The 20621-nt window shown below is 41.8% G+C and overlaps 1 protein-coding gene across 1 annotated transcript in view; it reads right to left on the bottom strand.

Moving 5' to 3' along the window:
• Positions 1 to 11025, bottom strand: part of PGM1 (phosphoglucomutase 1) — a 54353-nt gene extending 43328 nt beyond the window's left edge. The window contains exon 1 of the mRNA XM_033115185.1: positions 10569 to 11025. Within this exon, the coding sequence (XP_032971076.1) occupies positions 10569 to 10814 (246 nt within the window). The 5' untranslated portion in view covers positions 10815 to 11025. The remainder of the gene's footprint in view (positions 1 to 10568) is intronic.
• Positions 11026 to 20621: the final 9596 nt, after the last annotated feature.

The raw sequence follows: 20621 nt of genomic DNA, 5'->3' as shown, positions 1-20621 counted from the left end.
AGCCTCAGGAGTTAAGGACCTGTGTGGTAATAACTCATCACTGGCTGCCTGGCCGCCCTCCTCCCTTCCTGCAGTGCAGGGGCTAAGATGAGTTCTATTTTAATATCCTAAGCCTATGAGCTTACCTTCCATTAGGCTGGTATAAAAGGAATGGCGGTTTTTGCAATTACTTTTAACCTTTTAAACTGCCATTACTTTTGCACCAACCTAATACAATGGCCTCCTTGTTTTGCCTGTGCCGCTCTCTCTGTGTAGAATATCTCTTTCTCCTGGCTTCCTTTTCATTATCCTTCAGAATTTGGCTCAAATACATCTCCCCTAACAACCTGTCCATGCGTCCCTCCCTAGGGCTCCCAGTGACACCCAAAGCACTTGTCACACTATATTGCGATGCCCACTGGACAACAAGCTCCACAGGGAGCTGGAGACTGACTTATGCACTGTGTATTCCCCAAATGCATAGCACGATCCTGAGCAATGAGAAAATGCTCAATAAATGTTTGAGGGATGGAAAACACCCCTTCAAATATTGTTCAGGAGAAGTGGCTGCAGCAAGCAGACCCAACCATGTACTAGACCCAGGAGCCTAATGCCCCAATGGGTAGACCTAGTATGCAAATACCAACACTCTGAATCGTACTTAAGCTACTCAGGGACAATTTTGCTTATTTGGGGCCTGGCCACTGTGTTCTTTTGAGATGAAATAACTGAGTCTCAGTCTGATTACGTATTACTGAAAATCTAAAGTTATGTAGAACAGGTCCCCACCCCACCTTGGGCATGAAACACTCTCTGTAAGACAGGCATTTCTGTTCTGAAACTGATAGGCCAACAGCAGTGGAGAATCTTGATAGGTCACTGACAAAGCTAAGAAGAAAAGTGAAATGAAGAAGGTGGGGAGGTGGCCAGGGGACTATTAACAAAGAGAAGTGTAAAAGTGTCTGTATTTCTCCTATCAAAATCCCCACTGCCCCATGTAGCAGCCTGCTTTATTATGACTCTGTGAGGCATTATGCTAGGTAACTTTCTATACTTACCTTATTATTTCCTCTGTGATGTTATTTTAACTTTACAAATAAGTAAGGAAAAAGAGTTCAATTTGCCTAAGATGAAACAGCTAATAAATAGTATATCCAGGAATCAAACTCAAGTCTGTCAGACACCAAAAGTTATACTACAACAAAATTCTAATGTAAAAGAAGTGATTTTGATATCCCACTAAGATCTTCAAAATGGCATGATATCTTTACTTTTTGGTTATTCTTTAGCCATCTGGGTTTTGAACTTTGAGAGACGCCAGATAAAACTGCATGTCGAGATTTGTTTTGGCAGGAGGCTTAAATTAATCCAGTGGGGTGACTTTCCTGAAGCAACAGTGGAATTTCAAAACAACCCTAACAACTCACCTTTGGGATGCACGTTCCAGTTCCCCAAACCATTGCATGCCATTTATTTAATTCTCATAAAACTCTCTGGTAGGGCAGCTATTAGAATTAATCCGATTTTACAAGTGAGAATACTGAGCTTTAGATCAATTAGGCAGATTACTGATATTGCACAGTAAATTGTACAACTGAGATTTGAACCCTTCAATTCCAATCCATCACCATGAACAAAGTTACTTGGTAAGACTGAGAGAGCCACCAAGTGGCCTGTCTTCCATCTGGCATTATGTCAAGAATCTACAGAAGCACTGTGGATTATACAGAGTTCTAGAATCTTCTTGTCAACGGTTATCTTTAGTATACTTTTAAAAAGGACAACAAAGGCATAAGCTATATGCATTAAACTATGGACTGTGCCTAGCCTCCTCTCACTTCATCTCTCGGCGAGGGTTTCCCTGATGCGTCTTCATCATTCTGCACTTACCTCAAAAATCACCTTGTTTTGGAAGAGAAGACATCCTTATTCTTCTCTTCCCCCTCAAAGTGGAGGTGGTTGGATCTCCTCTGTGTTCCCATGATTCCCTGAAAATCTCCTCTCATATAGTTGTAGTGGGTTGAATTGCTAGCCACCCCTACCCACTGACCCAAAGATATATGTCCACCCAGAACTTGAGAATGTAAACTTATTTATTAATAATAAAAAGGTCTTTGAGAATGTAACTAAGTTAAGGATCTCAAGACGAGACCATCCTGGATTACCCAAGTGGTCTCTAAATCCAATTAACAAGTGTCCCTAAAAGAGACAGAAGAGGAAAAGACAGACATACAGAAAGGCCATGAGAAGGCAGAGGAGGAGATTGGAGCACACCTGGAGCCACCAAAAGCTAAAAGAGGCAAGGAAGAATTCTCCCCTGGAACCTTCAGAGGGAGCGCAGCACTGCTAACCCCTGGATTTCAGACTTCTGGTCTCCAGAACTGTGAGAAAATAAATTTCTGTAGTCTTAAGCCACCCAGTTTGTAGTCATTTGTCACAGCAGCCAGAGGAAACTAATACACTAGTATTCACACCATATTAACTATAACTACCTCTAACTCCTCTATAGCATGAGCATCCTAAAAACAAAGACTCTGTCTTACTCACCTTTGTACACTCAACCATTTCACACAGTGCCTGGCACATAGAGTGCTCAACAATGCTTGCCGAATGAACAAATCCGTGCAGTCCAGGAGGTTCCGGCAACGCCAGCATACATTTCTTGCAGCTTCCCATTAAGAGCCTGACATTGGCCCGTGTCAAGTAACCATCCCAAAGACCCATCCTAAAATAGCTATCTTCAGCTATCCACTGCTAGCTGGTGATACCAGCGAGGGGAAGGCCTCAGGTCAATGGGTCCGCGACTGAGATTTACAGCCACTGTGAACCTCTGCCTCCAGATCAAATTCAAGGGATACTGTATGGACCAAGACAGGATAGGACATCTAGGGGGTGGGAGGGGTGGGGACACAGAAGACCCTCTCCTCTGCCCTTTAATGGCCTCAGCATTTGGAGTAATCATAATAATCATTAAAATCATCAGAATCTTCTGTTTACTAAACATTTACAATGCCAGGCTCTATAAGCACTTTAGAAATTTTACTTCATCCTTACATGAACCTTTCAAGGCAGATATTATGAGTCTTTTTACACCAAACCTGTATATGGGGGAACTGGCTAGTGAGCTGTATGATAAGTGTTTTTCTCATGGATTTGACTACAGAAGGCTTGGCACCAGCTGTGTGGCCCAACCCAGGGAGGCAGTTCGTCTTTCGTGATAGGTGCCAACCTTACTCCTGATTCCACCTGAGTTTCCTTCACTTATTTCCCTTCTGCTTCATTTTTAAATGGATTTCATTTTGCTCCACAGAATGCGTTTCTCAAAGTCCTGTTGAGGTGGTATAACATAATAGTTTTATTACTAAGCAAAAGGTTTTTCCCCAGCCCCACCCAGTTACGCCATCCCAGCTCCATTTTCTGGCCTCTTTGCAACCATGGGACGATCTCTCAGTGTCAAGTGGGCACAGGCTTAACAGCTAGGTTTCTGGATTCTGCAGCTTAGAGCTGACAGGACTCTCTCATCCTGGGTCAGGGCCATTTTGTCTACTTGTGTTTTAACAAACCTTCCCATTGTGTACAATTTCTAAATGCCTAACCAATGTATTTTCGATGTTTACCAGAATGGAAGAACACTAGGCCCCCAGGCCACCGTGGAAGGCTGCAAAAGGAAAAGCAAGATGCCAGAATCTCCCTCAGCACGAAACCCATTCTAAGACCCTCTTGACAGGGCAGTGTGCTTGAACAGTATAAAATATGGTCAGTCATTTTAAACAGTTACGCCGGGGTATTTTCATCTAAATTAATCTTATCTCCTTCAAAACAATCACCTTGGGAACCAACATATTTATTCAAACAATGCTGACATCGCACTAACATTTCTAGAACTCTTTTTCGGGCAACTGTCTTTACAATCTGTGGCACTTTCTTTGAAAGTCTTCAATCATAACAAATGTCATCCTTTGAGAATAGATTTGAACTTTGGAAAGAGACAAAAATTGGTTGGAGCCATGTCTAATGAATAAAGTGGGTGATCAAATCTTGTTACATCGTTTTAGGTGAAAAATGAGGCATGACTATAAAATAATGTGACTGGTTTTCCTAGGTGACCCATAAACCGACTGGCTGAGAAATAATTCCCATAGAGGAGTTTCAAATGCTTTGAGCACTAGACGCATCACTGGAATAAGTGTACGGTTCCCAGAGTGGTGATTTGGCAGGGTACAACACTAATTTGGATATATAAGTTCAAATATGTTTGTAAAAAAGGAAATCGGATTGCTTACACTCATGAAAATGAAGAAGCTATTCTCCGGGAGAAATTTCTCCTCCTTTTTTTTTGACAGCCTGGTCTACTGTGGACAAGGAGCCAGCTGAGAAAAACAGACTCATCTCCTGTAGAAAGCCTTCACTAGCCAGACTACGCCCTGCCACCAACAGTCCCACCCCAGGCTGGGACAGGTGCCCGGCCCTGAGACTCCACAGCCATCTCTTTTGCTTTATGTAATGTATGTATATGGTTCTTATAATACCCAGTGGTGATTGCTTATTTGTGTGTCAATCTTCCTCCAACTCCTTGAGAACAGGGACTTCTTCAACTCTGTGTCTCCATTGCTCAGGATAATACACACAGAAGCCTGGGACACTAATTCCTGTTCTTGACACAAACCCGCTACCTTTGCTTCTCGTACTCCTGGGGCTTTGCTTGCTGAAAGTAACTTCTTCTGCCTGGTAACCCAAACTGGACATTCAGTCTATGTAAAATCCACCCACATGCAGTTATAGAGACCTAAGGTAGACTAGTTGCTTAGGCCCAAAGGCATAGGGGAGCATGAGGGATTGGCTGCTAATATATGGGGCTTCTTTTAGGGTCACAGAAATATTCTAAAATTAGACTGTGGGGATGATTGCACAACTCTGTGAATACACTAAAAAATATTGAATTGCATACTTTAAATGGGTGACTTGTGTGATATGCAAATTATATCTCAATAAAGTAGTTTACTTAAAAGTACTACAGAATGGAAATGTTTGTGCCTTCGGGTCCTTTCTAAGACGGTGGTTAGAAGAATTGATGGTCAAGGTCTCTTCCAAAAATCCAGTTACCTATATAAAATTAAGCTTCTGTTTTCTCTCTGTAACTCTATCACCTGAAAAGGACTAAGTGGTTTTCACCGAATTTGGACGTGTTTAGGATAGTGAGGACCGTTGGGTGTTCCCTAACATCAATGGTCCCTTTCATTTAGCTGAATATCCCAACGTTTAACCTGACACATAGCACCCAGAATCACACTGATATTTCCCAGCTTCCCTTGCTGCTGGAGGAGGTCTTAGACTAAGTTTTGGCCAATGCAACGTGAATGGAATTATGTGCAGTCTCTGAGAAGGGAGTGCCTTCCTTCCTCTTTCGCCCCTTCCTGTTGGCTGGAATGACTATATGGTCATAGGCAGCTGACTTGGACATGCAGGTAGGAGCCACCTGCTTAGGAAAGCTGAGCAACCAAAGACGTGGGTCCCCTTACACAAGAGAACCACATACCAGCCCTGGACTGTCCATACCCAGTCTATCACAGAAAGGGCTCCATTACTATCAACGTTTATGCTGGTTAAGTAACTTACTTTGAAACTGTTATAGCAGCCATACCTACATTTTAACGAATAATAAAAAATGCATTATACTGTTAGAAAACCACATCTAAAATATGTGGCATCGGCATACTTTTCATGCCATGGCAAAAGTGTTACTGCTGTTACCTTGGAAGGTAGATCACTGGCCAACCAAACCTGTAGCTCTAGGGAAATGGTCGGGAGAAATCAGAACAGGAATGCGTGCTGTCTGCTTCTTGCCACACTACAGAAAGGAGCTCAGGTAAGGACGAGCCAGTCTGCAGGCAGATAGAGAGGTTATGGCTCTTCTAAAGCAGGTATTCTTTGTCACTTGCAATCTGTGTTACCCAAGTCCAGTAATTTGTGGAATTGCAGAGCTCAGATGACGCCAATTGTGCACCCAAGCTAAAGCAGCTATATCTGAAGCAGCAGGTGTAGCAGGAAAGACTGTGGCCTCAAACCTTTACCAGGATTCTCTGTAAGACAGTGACAACTAACCCACCAGCAAAGATCCAATTAAGGGTACTGCTTTCTTACCCAGCCTAGATCTTCCTACTGTCTCAAGGTGGCCGTCAGTGATGGAAAAATCAGGGAGGGACAGAGCACAGAGGCCAGAAAATAAAAGCTGAAGTTTTCAGGCTTCAAAACTCTATCTAGGTGAGAACTTTCACTGTGGTTATCAGTACACGGAACTGATCAGAATTGGCCAGACGCCTAATATGCTTTTGAAGTAACTATGTAGTGAAAGAACCACAAACTTGGTCTGCAAAAGCAACCCCTGCCCTCTACCCCCGCGACTTTCACCAGCAGGAAGCAGGATGCGTAAGCTGTGCAGCTCCCAAAAGCGCTCTTAGCACCTGCTTTCCAATGCCCAGTACTAAGTGAGCTCGGAGGATAGAGAAGAGCTCCTTCTGGAGGGCCGAACCGGGGCTCCCTGTGGACCTACTCCATTTCCAGAGCAGGGAGCCTGCATCCCCATCAGAGAAAGAGTGTGAGCAATATGGCTGGTGACTGCTCCACTTATACATATTTATTGGAGGGAATTTGGGGCACCTCCCCTGGGGAAGAATGATGTGTTTTATGGGTGTGAAGAAGAGTGGTCATGGTTATCTGCATGACCAAAGAGGTGGCCCATGGCAGAAATTTCTAGCTGCCCCTCTATTTCTTAAGGCAAGAAAACCACCCATTTTTCACTGGCCATGTGCCTCCCAATATAAAGTCTACATGTTTCAGCCCTTCTTGCAGGTAAGTGTGGCCTGCATGGAAGATCTAATCTAATGGTTTGTGAGTAGGACAGAGGTACGCAATTTCCAGATTGTTTAAAGGAATATAGCACTTGGCTCCATCTTTTTCCCATGCCCACGAGCTGAAACGTGGAGGTAGCGGCAAGAACATCTTCAAGATGGCAGAGCCACACGAGTGAAGGAGGCCGGGGCCTGACACCGTGGATCTACCGTACTAGTCCTGGCCTGCTTACACCCAGACTACCCCACAAGACAGAGAAACACTTCTATCCTGTTCAATCTCTGTTGAGTCTCTGTTACAGCACTTCAAACTATGCAATTGCACAAATTATTTGACTTAAAAGTCTCTGTTACAGCACTTCAAACTATGCAATTGCACAAATTATTTGACTTAAAAGGCAGGCTGCTGGGTGTACATCAAATTCACTTTGGGAGGCACCTTAGCGTGTCATCTCCCAGAGCAGCCAAAATTGAGCTACAATGAAAAGCCAGGCCTTGACAGGGAACCTTAACAGAAATTTCAAATATAAGCCAAGTAGAAAGCCACAGGGCATAATCCAAACTGCATGTGCTGAATTATGACTGTTATGCTTCTCATATGTACAGTTCTGAGCAGCTCCAATAATTTGCAGTGTAGTCACATCGCACATGTACTTATCTTGCACAAATTTAACTGTAAATAACAGACAGGGAGAGAAAAGGGGATAAAGTGAGATTTAAATAGCATGGGCAATTCTGTCACAATCTCACGCAATGACCACATGCCCTCACTCAATCTTAGTCCCCACAAGCCTCTCAAAGGATGAGCATCTTGTTGTGCTGTTATTCTGGCATTTAAAGATATACATGTATTGTGTTACACATTTTGTTTTCCAATATGGTAATTTTCTAAGGCATTTTCGGGATGACATTGTCTATGCCAAAGCTTCATCTTCCACTGTAACTCAAGAACCCATCCCATGGTAAAAAGTGACTTCCCGTAAAAAGTAAGGTATTAATTAGATGATAGTTAATGATTTGTCCCCATTGACCCTGGAAAGGCCAGCTGGTCCTAGAATTATATTCTACTGGCTCAGTTTTCATTTTTTTGTGTGAATTGTCAAAGAAACTCATGCCTTGATGTGGATTTTGCCTCTTCCTTTATACTGTGATTCCATCAGCTGGTTTCAGTTCAATCTCATAGTGAGAAAGTAACTTCAACCCAAGTGGCAAGGTCTGCACACTTCTCTCCAAATGCTCATTTACTTAAAACTTCACCCAGATGGGCAGTGTCCTCAGCCACTCCTAGTGGGAACCTGGTATTTGGAGCAAGGTCCTGGGGTGTCTGTGTTTCCTACTGTGACATCTCTCTCATTCTAGGAACAGAGGAGACAGTTCCCAGTTTATCTTCCTGACTCTGTGATTGTGGACATGTAATACCCGAAGTGTTTCCTGTAGAGAGGAAATGAAGCAATGCATGTGGACGTATCTTGTAAAATATGTTTTTAGCAGTTAAATTTCTTTTTAGTACGAAACAAAAATATTGAGTCGGGGGGTAAGGGAACCTCCAACCTACCTCTTCAAAACGTTATGCTCTCTCACATCTGGTTCCATCTAGAACATTCTTCTTACCTCTTCACCTTCAGGTCTAGGTGTAGTTGTCACTTCCCAGCTCCCTATGCCTGAATCAGGTATAGGGAGCATCTGTTTTCTACTCTCATAGCCTGCCTGGCTCACCCCCATCATAAGTACAAAATCCGCAGTGCCAAATGCAACAGGAAGGTCAAAGAACATAAAGTCCTAAAAAGTGTTCAATGGATTTAGCAATCAGAAAGTCAGTAGTAGCTTTGCCAACAGGAATTTTAATGGAGTGATAGAGGAAGCAGAAGCCAGACTGCAATGAGGTGGGGAGTGAATAGGAGGTGAGAAGTCAAATGATGATGAGTGCAGACAACTTTTACAAAGATTGGCCTAAAGGGGAGAAAGCAATAGGACAGTAGCTAAACGGTGATAAGGTTTTAAGAACTTTTTTTTTTAAATCTTAACTGACTCATTTCTTCCTACCCCACACAACTCTCAAATGGACTATTTTCCAGGTGGATCCCTACAATTCTCACTTTGCTCTAAGTTCCTTAAGGACAAGTCTTGTGTTTGAATTTTCTTTTCATTCCACACATTTCTCTATACATGGCTCAGTGTCTGCTGAAGAAATGAATGAAACGCAAATTCAACACAGGTGGTAACAAGGAAATGAAGGGATCTATTGGGATACAGCCAGGCCGTGGTTGTCTGAAAACTCAGGAGCATGAAGAAAACAAAGGCAGACAATCTTCTCTCATTGATACTTATAAATGCTTGACCCAGGTAGGCAGATGTAGATTGGGTCCCGTTCAGATATTGGAGACTAATGGAAAACAGATCTTTAGATTTAAGTGTTCCTTCATTCCCAGAAGCTGTTGAAGTTCTGTAGGGGATTCTCAGTGCTGCCATTACAGTTCCTGTAAACTATTTAACCTGCCTAAGCTTCTGTTTCCTCATTGGCAACGTGAAGATTCCCATAATAGCATCTACCTCAGAGAGCTGCAGTAGCATAAATGAGATACCCCAAGATACCTCATGAAGCTTGGCAAAACGGCACTCAATATGTTAATAAAACAAGACAAAGTACTACTAAAATGAATAAAAATATTATTAAAGGGAATGAGTTTCGGAAGAGTTGGGTAATAAGGCAAACTTTATTTTAAATATAGAAACAAAACTTGTTCTTTAGAAAGTTTCATAAAAGTGAGTCATCAGCCCCGATTTATCTATTTTATAAATCCACCGTTCCACATATCGTTTACTGCAAAATCTACTTCAAAGATTCACTCTATATCCGAGTGAATCTGCCCAATTAAGTCAGTTGACGTGCCTTAGCGGTGGGGGAGGGGCGGGGAAGGTGGTGCACTCATTTCCTGGCCTGCCAGAACAGCTTGCACAAGAGCGCCCATGGGTCTGTAGTTTCTCTCCTAATAAACATGCAGCCCCAGTCTCCTCGGTGGAACAAATCCTGAAACACCACTGGGCAAAGACTAATTATCCTTTTTAAAAGCCTGAGCCGCAGCAACCAGACTTCACAAGGGCAGTAGCTCAGTCCCAATGCAAACTAGGGGGTGGAGAGCGAGACTTTGCAACCATCTGCTGGCCTGACGCACGAAGGGGCGGGTGCATCCTCGAACCCTGCCGAACAGCGTCGGGCTCGGAGCCAGCGGGAAGCATCAGTCCCAGACCAGAATAGCAGGCAACCCCAGCGAGATGCGAGGGGATTCAGAAGTAGGCGGCGGCCTCTAACCTTTCTGGGTTAAGGCGACTGCACTCCGCTCTGTAACAGTATCTTCAGCCTCAGGAAAGGTTAACGTAAATGTCAGAGGCCCGGGGAGGGAAGGAGGAAGGAAGGAAGGGATGAGGAGGGAGGGGCAGGAGGCGGAGGCGGGCTCCCCAAGGTCAAGTCCTGCTCCCCCGCTCGCGCCCCGCCGCCCCCAGGGAGTCGGAACCGCGGCTCTCCACGGCCAAGTGGCCACTTTGGGGCACACGGCGACCTCCTCCGGGCCTTCGGGCCAGCAGGAGCGAGCGCAGAGGTGCAAGGGGTGGAGACTGAAGCCGCCACGCACGGAAATGGCCCGGCCTAAGCGGGGCAAGGAGGAGGGCGGGCGACAGCGGCCGCACGTAGCGCACGGCCGCGCGCCCAGGCACTCGCCGCAGAGGCACCGGCGCGTCCCTTACCCCGTTGGCTGCGGCGATGCGGACGATAAGCTGGATCGCCTCCTTCATGTAGAACCTGCCGTCCCCGCCCACCACCAGGGTGGCCTCCTGCCGCTGCGCAGGCTCCACCGTGGAGATGATACTCTGGATGAAGTTCTCCGCGTAGTTGGGGCTGCTCTGGAATACTTTTACCCTCTTCCGCAACCCGCTCGTGCCCGGCTTCTGGTCCGGGTACGCCTGGGTCTTAACGGTCACGATCTTCACCATGGTGGCGACTTGCTTCCTACGGAGGGAGCGGACTCTGTTAACGGAGGGGCGGCGGAGCAGTGCCTGCAGCTGCTGTGGAGCGAGGGTGCGGGCGGGGTGGGGGCAACGCCGGCTCCCGGTTGCGCTCGGCCCTTCTTAAAGGGACAGGGGACAACCCTCCCCCAGCCTCCAGCCCACCTCCTGGCATATTTGAGAGGGAGGGGTAGAGAGAAGCATACACCTCCAGGCCTCAGGAGAAATGGGTGGAGCCTTTCTGATGTACCCTCCCCGGCCCCCCCAAACCACTCTAAAATGAAATCTGCAACTCCACCCCTAAATGGAAGGGTAGAGGTTGGTGTAGGGCAAGAACTTGAGAGAGGGTGGGAAAAATACAAAGTATAACGATTTCCTGTGATTTGGCTAGAGTATCATGTGTAAATAAATTTTGGAAACCCGAAGGGGTGGAAGTGCCAACCTTAGCTAGATTTTATGACTCCTCATTCTTTCCAAACATTAGGGTATTTGTGTTCGAAAAAGAAGTCAACTCTAAAGGTCTAATTCGACCTACTGTCTTTACTAATGGACCACACGCTTCCATTGGTTAGGGTGGGTGTACTAATATCTAAGGTGTACTGAATATAATGTTTCTAATCCTTCCTAAGTACAGCGTTTCCCCCCACCCCATTTTATGCTTAGGAAACTGAGATTCAAAAAATAGAATGGCCTGTCGAGTCCATAGAGGTAAGTACATGCAGGAGGCCAACTCATGAGAGTGTGGCTCCAAAACCAGGGCTCTTACCCTGATTTGCCTGCCGTGTCACCAGATTTGACAACTAGGAAATAAATGTCCAGGGAGGCCTTGGTAAATATAGGTGCAAATATAAGGTAAGATGGAATATGGTTACCATCAAAACATGCCAGTTATTCAGGTAATAGAAATTTGGTGAGGAGATCAGGAAGGACTGGGTTCATGGAGGATACAGCCAATGAAAGGGACGTGATTATTTAGTAGGAATCTTGAGTTTAGCATCGCCCTTGATTTGGTGAGAGTGATTGTCTCCTCTGGCCAAGAATTGTGTCACTTCGGTGAAGTGGGAAAAAATGGGCTTTTTCCTCCTACTTAACAATATATGTGACCTGGGGAAAGTTAGTTAATGTCAGTGGGCATACATGTCTTTACTATAAAATGGACATAAAACCTATCTTAGAGAATTTCTGCAAGAATTTTTTGGGTTTTGTATGTCAGTAGTTCTCAATCGCGGATGCACAGTAGAATCACCTGATACGCATGAAACTACTCATACTCCAAACACATTCAATTATAATCATCTGATGTAAGTAAATCACTTAGTATGGGGCCTAAAACAGAAGTCCTCAAAAAATACTAGCTCCCCTTCTCCAATTCCAAAACCAGAACTTTCCTTAATCTGTGAATTTGATTATATTCATGCCCCCTTTTTCTTTCCTGCCCTTTTAATGGTTAGTGTATATCTTGATCAAGCCGGGAGGGTGACAGACGCATATGAATGCTGACTCTCAGAAATCAAGTGTTGATATACATGTTAATGTAGGTGTTATGTCAGTATAACTATGGATTTTGATAATAGTCACGATAGATGAGTTTCAGGAGCAAATAACATGTGAAAACTGAATCCAGGACTGCTGGTAAGGATTTCTAATATTTACACAGAAATTCACAAAGCTTATAGAATAGTATCATCTTGTGAATTAAGTAGTATAATCAACCCCATTTTATAGGCTAGAGAATTGATAGAATGGTGAATGTAATCAAAGTTACCTAACTCCACAAAATGAAAATATAGCATAGAATCACCGAGTCTTAGAAATACCTATCTCATGGAGTTGTATGGATTAAATTAGATACTGAATATAGAGCTCCTAGCACAGTACTAGTAAGTGCTCAAATGGTAACTCATAAAGTGGATGGTAACTCATTATTATAAAGTGGCAGGTTCAAGTTCAGATCTCATGTTCCTTCTATATTCTTCACTAGGATGGGACTTTTCATTTAAAAGGAATTATTCCATACTTCTCTCACCTCAGAAGTTGTAACAGCTTTAACTACATAACAAGCCACTCTAAAACTTAGTGGCTGACGACAATCACCTCTTATTATTATTGCTCATGAAATTATGAGTTAACTGGGCGGGTGTGCTCATTCAGGCAAGGCTGCCGATCTTGGCTGGGCTCCTGTGGCAGGTGGTCCCATGATCCTGGTATCTTGGTAACCATGCCTTTATGTAATCTCCTTGTATTACTTTTCTTGCTATGTAACAAGTTACCACAGACTCAACTGCTTGAAATAATGCCCACTTATTATCACAGTTCTGTAGGTCAGAAGTCTGGGTATTTGGCTGGGTTGAATACTCAGGTGTGTGTGTGTGTGTGTGTGTGTGTGTGTGTGTGTGTTGAAATCAAGGTGTCGGGGAGGCTGGGCACTGGTGTGTGTGTGTGTGTGTGTTGAAATCAAGGTGTCGGGGAGGCTGGGCACTGGTGTGTGTGTGTGTGTGTGTGTGTTGAAATCAAGGTGTCGGGGAGGCTGGGCACTGGGAAGCATCCGCTCCCAAATTCATTCAGGTTGTCGGCAGGATCCATTTTCTTGCAGTTGAAGGTCTGAAGTCCTTGTTTCCTTGCTGGCTGTCAGCCAGTGTCCACTCTTCTAGAAGCCCCGTGTCCAGTCCGTCTCATGACTGCAATCTCTGACTCTTTTCTGCCACCATCCAGAGAATACTCTTGTGTGGTTAGATTAGACATACCTGAAGAATCTCCCTTTGCCATGTAATGTAACAATCACGGGAAGTGAAATCTCATAATATTCACAGGTTCTACCTGCAATCAAAACTGACTTCACATATGGTACTACAGTAGGAAAAGAATCCTTTTGACCTGAAGAGCCCATAGAAACAGAAATGAGAATTCTTGACAATGTAGACCAATGACAAGAATAAGACAGGATGATTGTGAGCGTCCATAGACAGCTGGTATCAAAGGCCAGGTATTCTTTTTCTCCAATGCTTTCGCACTCTATGAACTAACTACTTCATGGTAGTCCCAGATGGGCTCTCTCAGCTAAATGAAATAGAAATCAAGATGAATTCTAGAAAAATGAATATTATTTCCTGAACACCTAAATATGGACTGAGAGATGTATATCTGTTCACAGAAATCTAAGTCTCTGCATGAAGTTTTGAAAACATTAAGCTGCTATAGAAAAAGTCAGTTGTCTTTCTTGCACAGTTAAATTATGGTGAGATGTGTAACCTTCTCATCTGTTTTGTGATTCATATTTTTTCATGTTCATAGTGTATATCTAATTAATCCTAATAAAAATCCAAGATGCAAAGATTTATCAAATGATACTCTCAGAATTACCTATAATATGGGTGTAAGTAAATAACAAAACAAAATTGGAAATATGGTGTTATCCCACTTGAGTGTTTTATTTCCTTATGAAACACGTACACACAAAGGACTAGAAGGAAATATATCAAGATATGTAACAATTATTATCTCTGGGTTGTGAAATAGGGTAACTTTTATTTCCTTCTTTGTGCTTTATCTGGATTTTCTATGTGTTGTATAGGGAATTTGTATTGTCTTATAATAAAAATATTGTTTTTCCTTTTTAATACTTCTTTTAAGTGGTAATTCTAATTTCATTAACAAGTTGTTCTTTACCCTTTAGATAGTATTCATTCATTCATGTATTGATTCATTCACATTCACTCTACAAATATGTTCTGAACTTCTACTAAGCACTGGCGCTTTGCAAAGTGTTAGGTGACCAAGTCAGAGTGGGCTTTGGTCTCACGGAGCTTGCATTATGTTGGAGGAGACAGATACTGAATAACGAGTCACAACTGTGCTAAGTGCTGAAAAGAAGCATGGGTGCTGTAAGACTGTAACTAGGAGGGTCTATCATTGGAGGGGGTCCGAAAACATCCTGGAGGAAATGACACCTAAGTGGAGGACTAGAAGGATGAGTAGTAGTTGGCCAGGTGAAAAGGAAAAGCATTCCATTCTGTCGCGTCCCACACGACGAGAGTTGTGGGGAGCGAGGAGGGCGGCGCAGGGTTAAGAAAAGACAGTAGTCATAAGTAGAGTTTAAGCAGACCAAGGGATGCCCAGTGTCAAGGACTGGACGCCCCAAATGGGGCCTAGCATCAGCTTTTATTAGTTCGGTGGGGAAGTAAGGAGATAAAGCTTGTCAATCTCAAGATCTGTGACCATACACCATAACAGGAAACTGATTCAAGCCAATCACCCTTGCCTGCAGGCATGTGCACTGTGAATCTCAACTTCCCCAAGGGACAAAACCTATATGCATATGGATAGATGGAGAGCACACCATTGAATCACTTCCCTTGCAGGCTGTGGGAAGGAATGCAGCCACAGAGGCAGAGGCTTTCCTTAGCCAGGGAAGGTGGGGGGCTGTGCCCACCTCTACGAACCCCGTGGGTTCTCCAGTGGGTCCCCACTCAACTGCGCCTGTCTTAGGTTGCTTTCCACGTGGAAAGTTGTACCCGTCATTGACTATCCAGTCATCTTTGGGACCAAACAGGAAGACATAAGGTGCAAACACAAAGGTTAAGCAAAGTCCCTGAAAGGATCCGTCTCTCAGACTCTCCTTTCTTTGGGGGCAGGTACAAGGAGACAGCCGGGTAGGCTGCTGCGTGGCAGCACCATTCCAGGAGAGGAAATATTAAGGGAGAAGCTTTGAAGTAAGAAGGAAAGTTAGTATCGTCAAGGATTTAAAAGGCAGCCCGTGTAACTGGAGCATGGAAACTAAGGGGTAGAGTGGATGGAGCCTCATTCCATCAGGCCTTCTAGATGGTGTCAAGCTTCGGAATCTCTCTTTATCATAACAGCAATGAACAGCCAAAAGGTGTTTATTTGTTGTAGTAAAACATACATAACATAAAAATGACCACTTGAACCATTTTAAATACACATTCAGTTGCATTAAGTGCATTCACATTGTTGTGCAACCATTACCACTATCTATCTGCAGAACTTTCATCATCTCAAACTGAAACTGTGCAGTAAACCTCCATTCCTCCTTCCCTCGGCCCTTGAAAACCACCATTCTTTCTTTTTCTATGAATTTGACTTTTCTAGTGTCACATAAGTGGAATCATACAATATTTGTCCTTTTGTGTCTGGCCGGTTCACCTGTCTTTGAGGTTCATCCTTGTAGCATGCCAAAAGGCTTTTAGGAAGAGGAATACACGCACTGTGCTCATAATAGCTTTTTTTATTTAAAGATCACTCTGGATGCTGTGCGAATGAAGGAAAGGGAAAAAGTGGGTGAAGGGAAACCAGATGGGCAGGTGGGAAATTGGTGCATTGTACTAGTCTGAAGTCAAGGGAGATGGACAGAAGTAACAGACTCAAGATATTTTCAGAAAGTAGAGTCAACAGGACTTGCTGATAGATTAAATGCAAAGGTAAAGCTGTCTTTAATGAGCACTGTATTTGGAAATGGGATTTGACCCATCATTGTATATTTATCTAGCCTGGATTTAATCGACCTCCCATTTATACACATTTGTATATGAAAGCAGAGAAATCATTCAAGCCTTTCACAGAATTGCCAACTTGATCTAGATCAAAACCTAACAAAATTCGGAATGATTTGGCTAATAGGAAGGCTCCTAAAGTGCATGTTAATAACTTGCTTAAGAAGTAAATTTTTCTTGCCTTTGAATGTATCCTAATAGATTTGAACTCAGGTTTATGGAAGGTGGGGTGGCTTATAGAAGAAACACATTTAAATCTTCCTGCTGGATTGATATTCCTAAGGAAATTCTCCTACCAGAGTAGAAAAGGCTAACTTTTTCACACTGCAGTTCCTGGCCTTTATATGTTGGTTTCTCAGAACTTGGTGTTGGACTTTTTCTTTTTTTCCCCATACTCTATATTCTCTTTCTAGGTGATCTCATTCACTCTCATGTTTTCAAATGCTCTCTCTATGCCAATGATTATAAATTCATATCTCTTGGCCAGGTCTGTTTTCTAAGCTCTAGCCTGCTATGTCTAATACCTTATTCTGTACCTCCTCTTGGATGCAAGACAGGTACCTCAAACTTTACATGTCCAAAAGAGAATTAATTCGTGGTTCACACCATACTACGCCCCACCCTTACACTTCTTATGATAGTGCTAGTCCCAGATTGCTAGGAGACACCTCTCCTTTTCACTCTAAATTATTATTTTGCTTACATTATCTGAACAAATCAATTTTTTTCCCTTGACTTGTCTAGGAAACAGAATTCTCTGTTTCATCCACAAGGAAGTATTGGATGCAACATAGTGTGAGTGTTCTGTATACCACCTTGAGATTCTGCATACTCCCTATCAGCAGTAGGTGAGACTAGTGTTAACAATTTTTCCTCACAAGTGAATTATTTTGTTTCCTTCCCTTGACATTACTGACTCTTGTAGTTCCTATTATATATTTGTCTTCATTTTGAAGATATTTTTGCAATAATTTATATTCATGGCCTTCACTTACTTTCCTTTCATCCATCCATCATTCCATTCAAACCATCTATGAAATTTTCACTAAGCACACAGTACAAGATACTTAGGTAGGTTCAGATTAATTACCTAAGATACCTGTACTTAAGGAGTTTAAAATAGAAGAGTTCAGACATGTATACAAATTAATAAAATATAAGAAACAAAAGATAAGCCACAAAAAGTTATTTATATTTAAAGCTAGTATTAACAAGGTCTCAAATCAATAATCTAAGTTTCTCCCTTAACAAACTAGAAAAAGAGCAAATAAATTCAAGGCAAGAAGAAACAAGAATAAATATAAAATCAGAAATCAATGAAATTAAAAACATAGAAATAGAGGAAAGTCAATGAAACTAAAAGTTGGTTCTTTGAAAAGATCAATAAAATTGATAAACCTCCAGCGATACTGACAAAGGAAAAAAGAGAGAATACATTTTACTAACATCGGGAATAAAAAGGAGAATATCACTGCAGATCCTATGAACAATTTTTAAAAACTATGCACATCAATTTGATAACTTACATAAAGTGGACCAACTCTCCCAAAACCACAAACTACCACCCCCACAAGATGAAACAAATTGAACGGTCCCATAACTGTTAAAGAAATTGAATCAGTACTTAAAACCATCCAAAAACATTTCCACAACCAGACTGTTTCAATGGCAAATTCAAACAATTATCTAAAAAAGAAATAACACCAATTCTATACAACCTCTCCCAGAAAACACGAGGAAACATTTCTGACTAATTTTATGAGGCCAGCATTGTCCTGATACCCAAACCAGACAAAGACATTAGAAATCAATAAAACAGCAGACCAATATCCTTTATATACATAGTCACAAAAAACGCTTAACAATGTCAATTGAATCCACAATATATAAAAATAACACATTACAACCAACTGGGGTTTATCTGGGGAATGAAAGGCTGATTCAATATTTGAAAATCAATTAATGTAATCTACCATATTAACAGTCTAAAAAAGAAAAAACATATGATGATGCAGAAAATATATTTGACAAAATTCAGCATCTATTCCTAATTTAAAAACTCACAGCAAACTAGGAATAGAAGGAAACTTCCACAACCTAATAAAGGGCATCTATAAAAACACCTTCAGAAAACATCATATTAATGGTGAAGGACTGAATGCTTTCCTCCCTAAGACTGGGAGCAAGGTAAGGATATCTACTTTTGTCATTCTTATTCAACATAATTATGGAAGTCTTAGCCAATGCAATAAAGCAAGAAAAAAGAAAAGGCATACAGATTGGAAAAAAAGAAATGAAACTGTCCCTCTTCGTAGATGACAATTTTTTCTGTGTAGAAAATTCCAAGGAATCTAAAAAAACAAACAAACAAACAAACAACAACAACAACAAAAAAAACCTCCTAGAGCTAATAAATGTGTTTAGCAAGTCTCAGGATATAAGAGCAACACCACACAAAAATCAATCACATTTTTATGTACTAACAATAAACAACTGGAAACCAAAATTTGAAAATGCCATTTACAATAGCTCATAAAATATTTAGATATAAATCTAATGAAGGATGTATAAAAATTGTTTGCTAAAAACTATAAAATGCTGTTGAAATAAAAGAAAACACAAATGATAAATGGAGAGACACGCCATGTTCATGGATTGGAATCATCAACACAATAAACATGTCAATTGCCCCCAAATGATCAATACATTTAACACAATTATGAATCAAAATCCCAGCAAGAGTTTTTGCAGATATAAACAAGCCACTTCTAAAATTTACTTGGAAAGGTAAAGAAACTAGAATAACTAGAATGGTTTTGAAAACGAACAATGAAATTAGAGGAATCACATTACCTGATTATAAGACTTACCACATTTAAAGCTACAGTAATCAAGACAGTGTATTATTTGTTAAAGGAAAGATATATAGATCAATGGAACAAAATAATAGTCCAAAAACAGACCCACACAAATATATGCAACTATATGGTTAGATGATTTTCAACAAAGGCACAAGAGCAAATTAATGTAAAAGGATAATCTTTTCAGCAAATAGTGCTGCAATAATTGATATATTGAAAAAAAAGTGAACCTCAACCTAAACCTCGTAAGTGACACAAAAGTTAACTCAAAATAGATCATAGGTATAAATGTAGAAGATAAAATTAACTATAAAACTTTTAGAAGAAAACAGGAGAAAATCTTTGTGACCTGAGATTAGGCAATAACTTCTTAGGTTTGACACCAAACACTGTAAAGGAAAAACTGATAAATTGGACTTCATCAAAATTAAAAAAAACTTTTGCTCTCCATAGATCCAGTTCAGAGAAAAGAAAGTTACAGGCTAGTAGAAGATATTTGCAAATCACATATCCAACAAAAGATATATACAGGATTTATAAAGAACCCTAAAAAGTCAACAGTAAGAAAACAAACAACCCAATTTAAAATGGTCGAAAGACTTGAAGAGATACCTCACTGAGGAGGATATATACAGAGGGCAAAGAAGCCATGTGAAAAGTTGCTCAACAGTATTAGTCCTTAGGAAAATGCAAATTAGAACCACTATGAGATACTGTTGGGGAAACTGACCTTAAAATGGTTCCCTTCCACGTGGAACTGAGCTAAAATGGTGGCCCGAGTGGAGAGAGGTCCCAGCCTAAGCCCTAGCCCACTTCCGCATAACCCCCTCCAAGCCACACCCCGAGCCAATCACCAGACGACACCTCCCCCTTCCCCAACCCAAGGAAGTCCCCAACCCATAAAAACTTGCTCAAAACCTTGCTAGGGGCTCAGTCTTTTAGGAAGGATTCCGCTAAGCCCGCCCGCGTAATAAAGCTGTGTTCTCCCTGATCTCTGCATGCTGCTTGAGTTTCTCAGTCCTTGCCGTTTTTCTGCAACAATACCACTGCACGTCTATTAGAATGGCTAAAATAAAAAGTACTGCTGACACCGGGTGCTAATGAGAATGCAGAACAAATGGAACTCGCATACATTGCTGGATAGAAATGCAGAATGGTACAGCCATCATGGAAAATACTTTGGCAGGTTGTTTTTAAAAAGTCAAACATATACTAACCATATAACCCAGCAACCTTTGGGTATCTACTCTAGAGAAATGCAAACGTATGTTCACATAAGAACCTATACATGAATGTTTACAGCAGCTCTTTTAATCTGCCCCAAATTGGAAACAACCTAACAGATGAATGAATAAACAAATTGTGATGCACCCATATAATGAAATACTACTCAGGAATAAAAGGAACAAATTATTAATAGAATCTAT

This window comes from Rhinolophus ferrumequinum, chromosome 9, assembly GCF_004115265.2.
Source record: "Rhinolophus ferrumequinum isolate MPI-CBG mRhiFer1 chromosome 9, mRhiFer1_v1.p, whole genome shotgun sequence".
Lineage (NCBI taxonomy): Eukaryota > Metazoa > Chordata > Mammalia > Chiroptera > Rhinolophidae > Rhinolophus > Rhinolophus ferrumequinum.
Note: the sequence above shows the minus strand (reverse complement) of the source record. Positions and strands in the feature narration are given on the sequence as shown.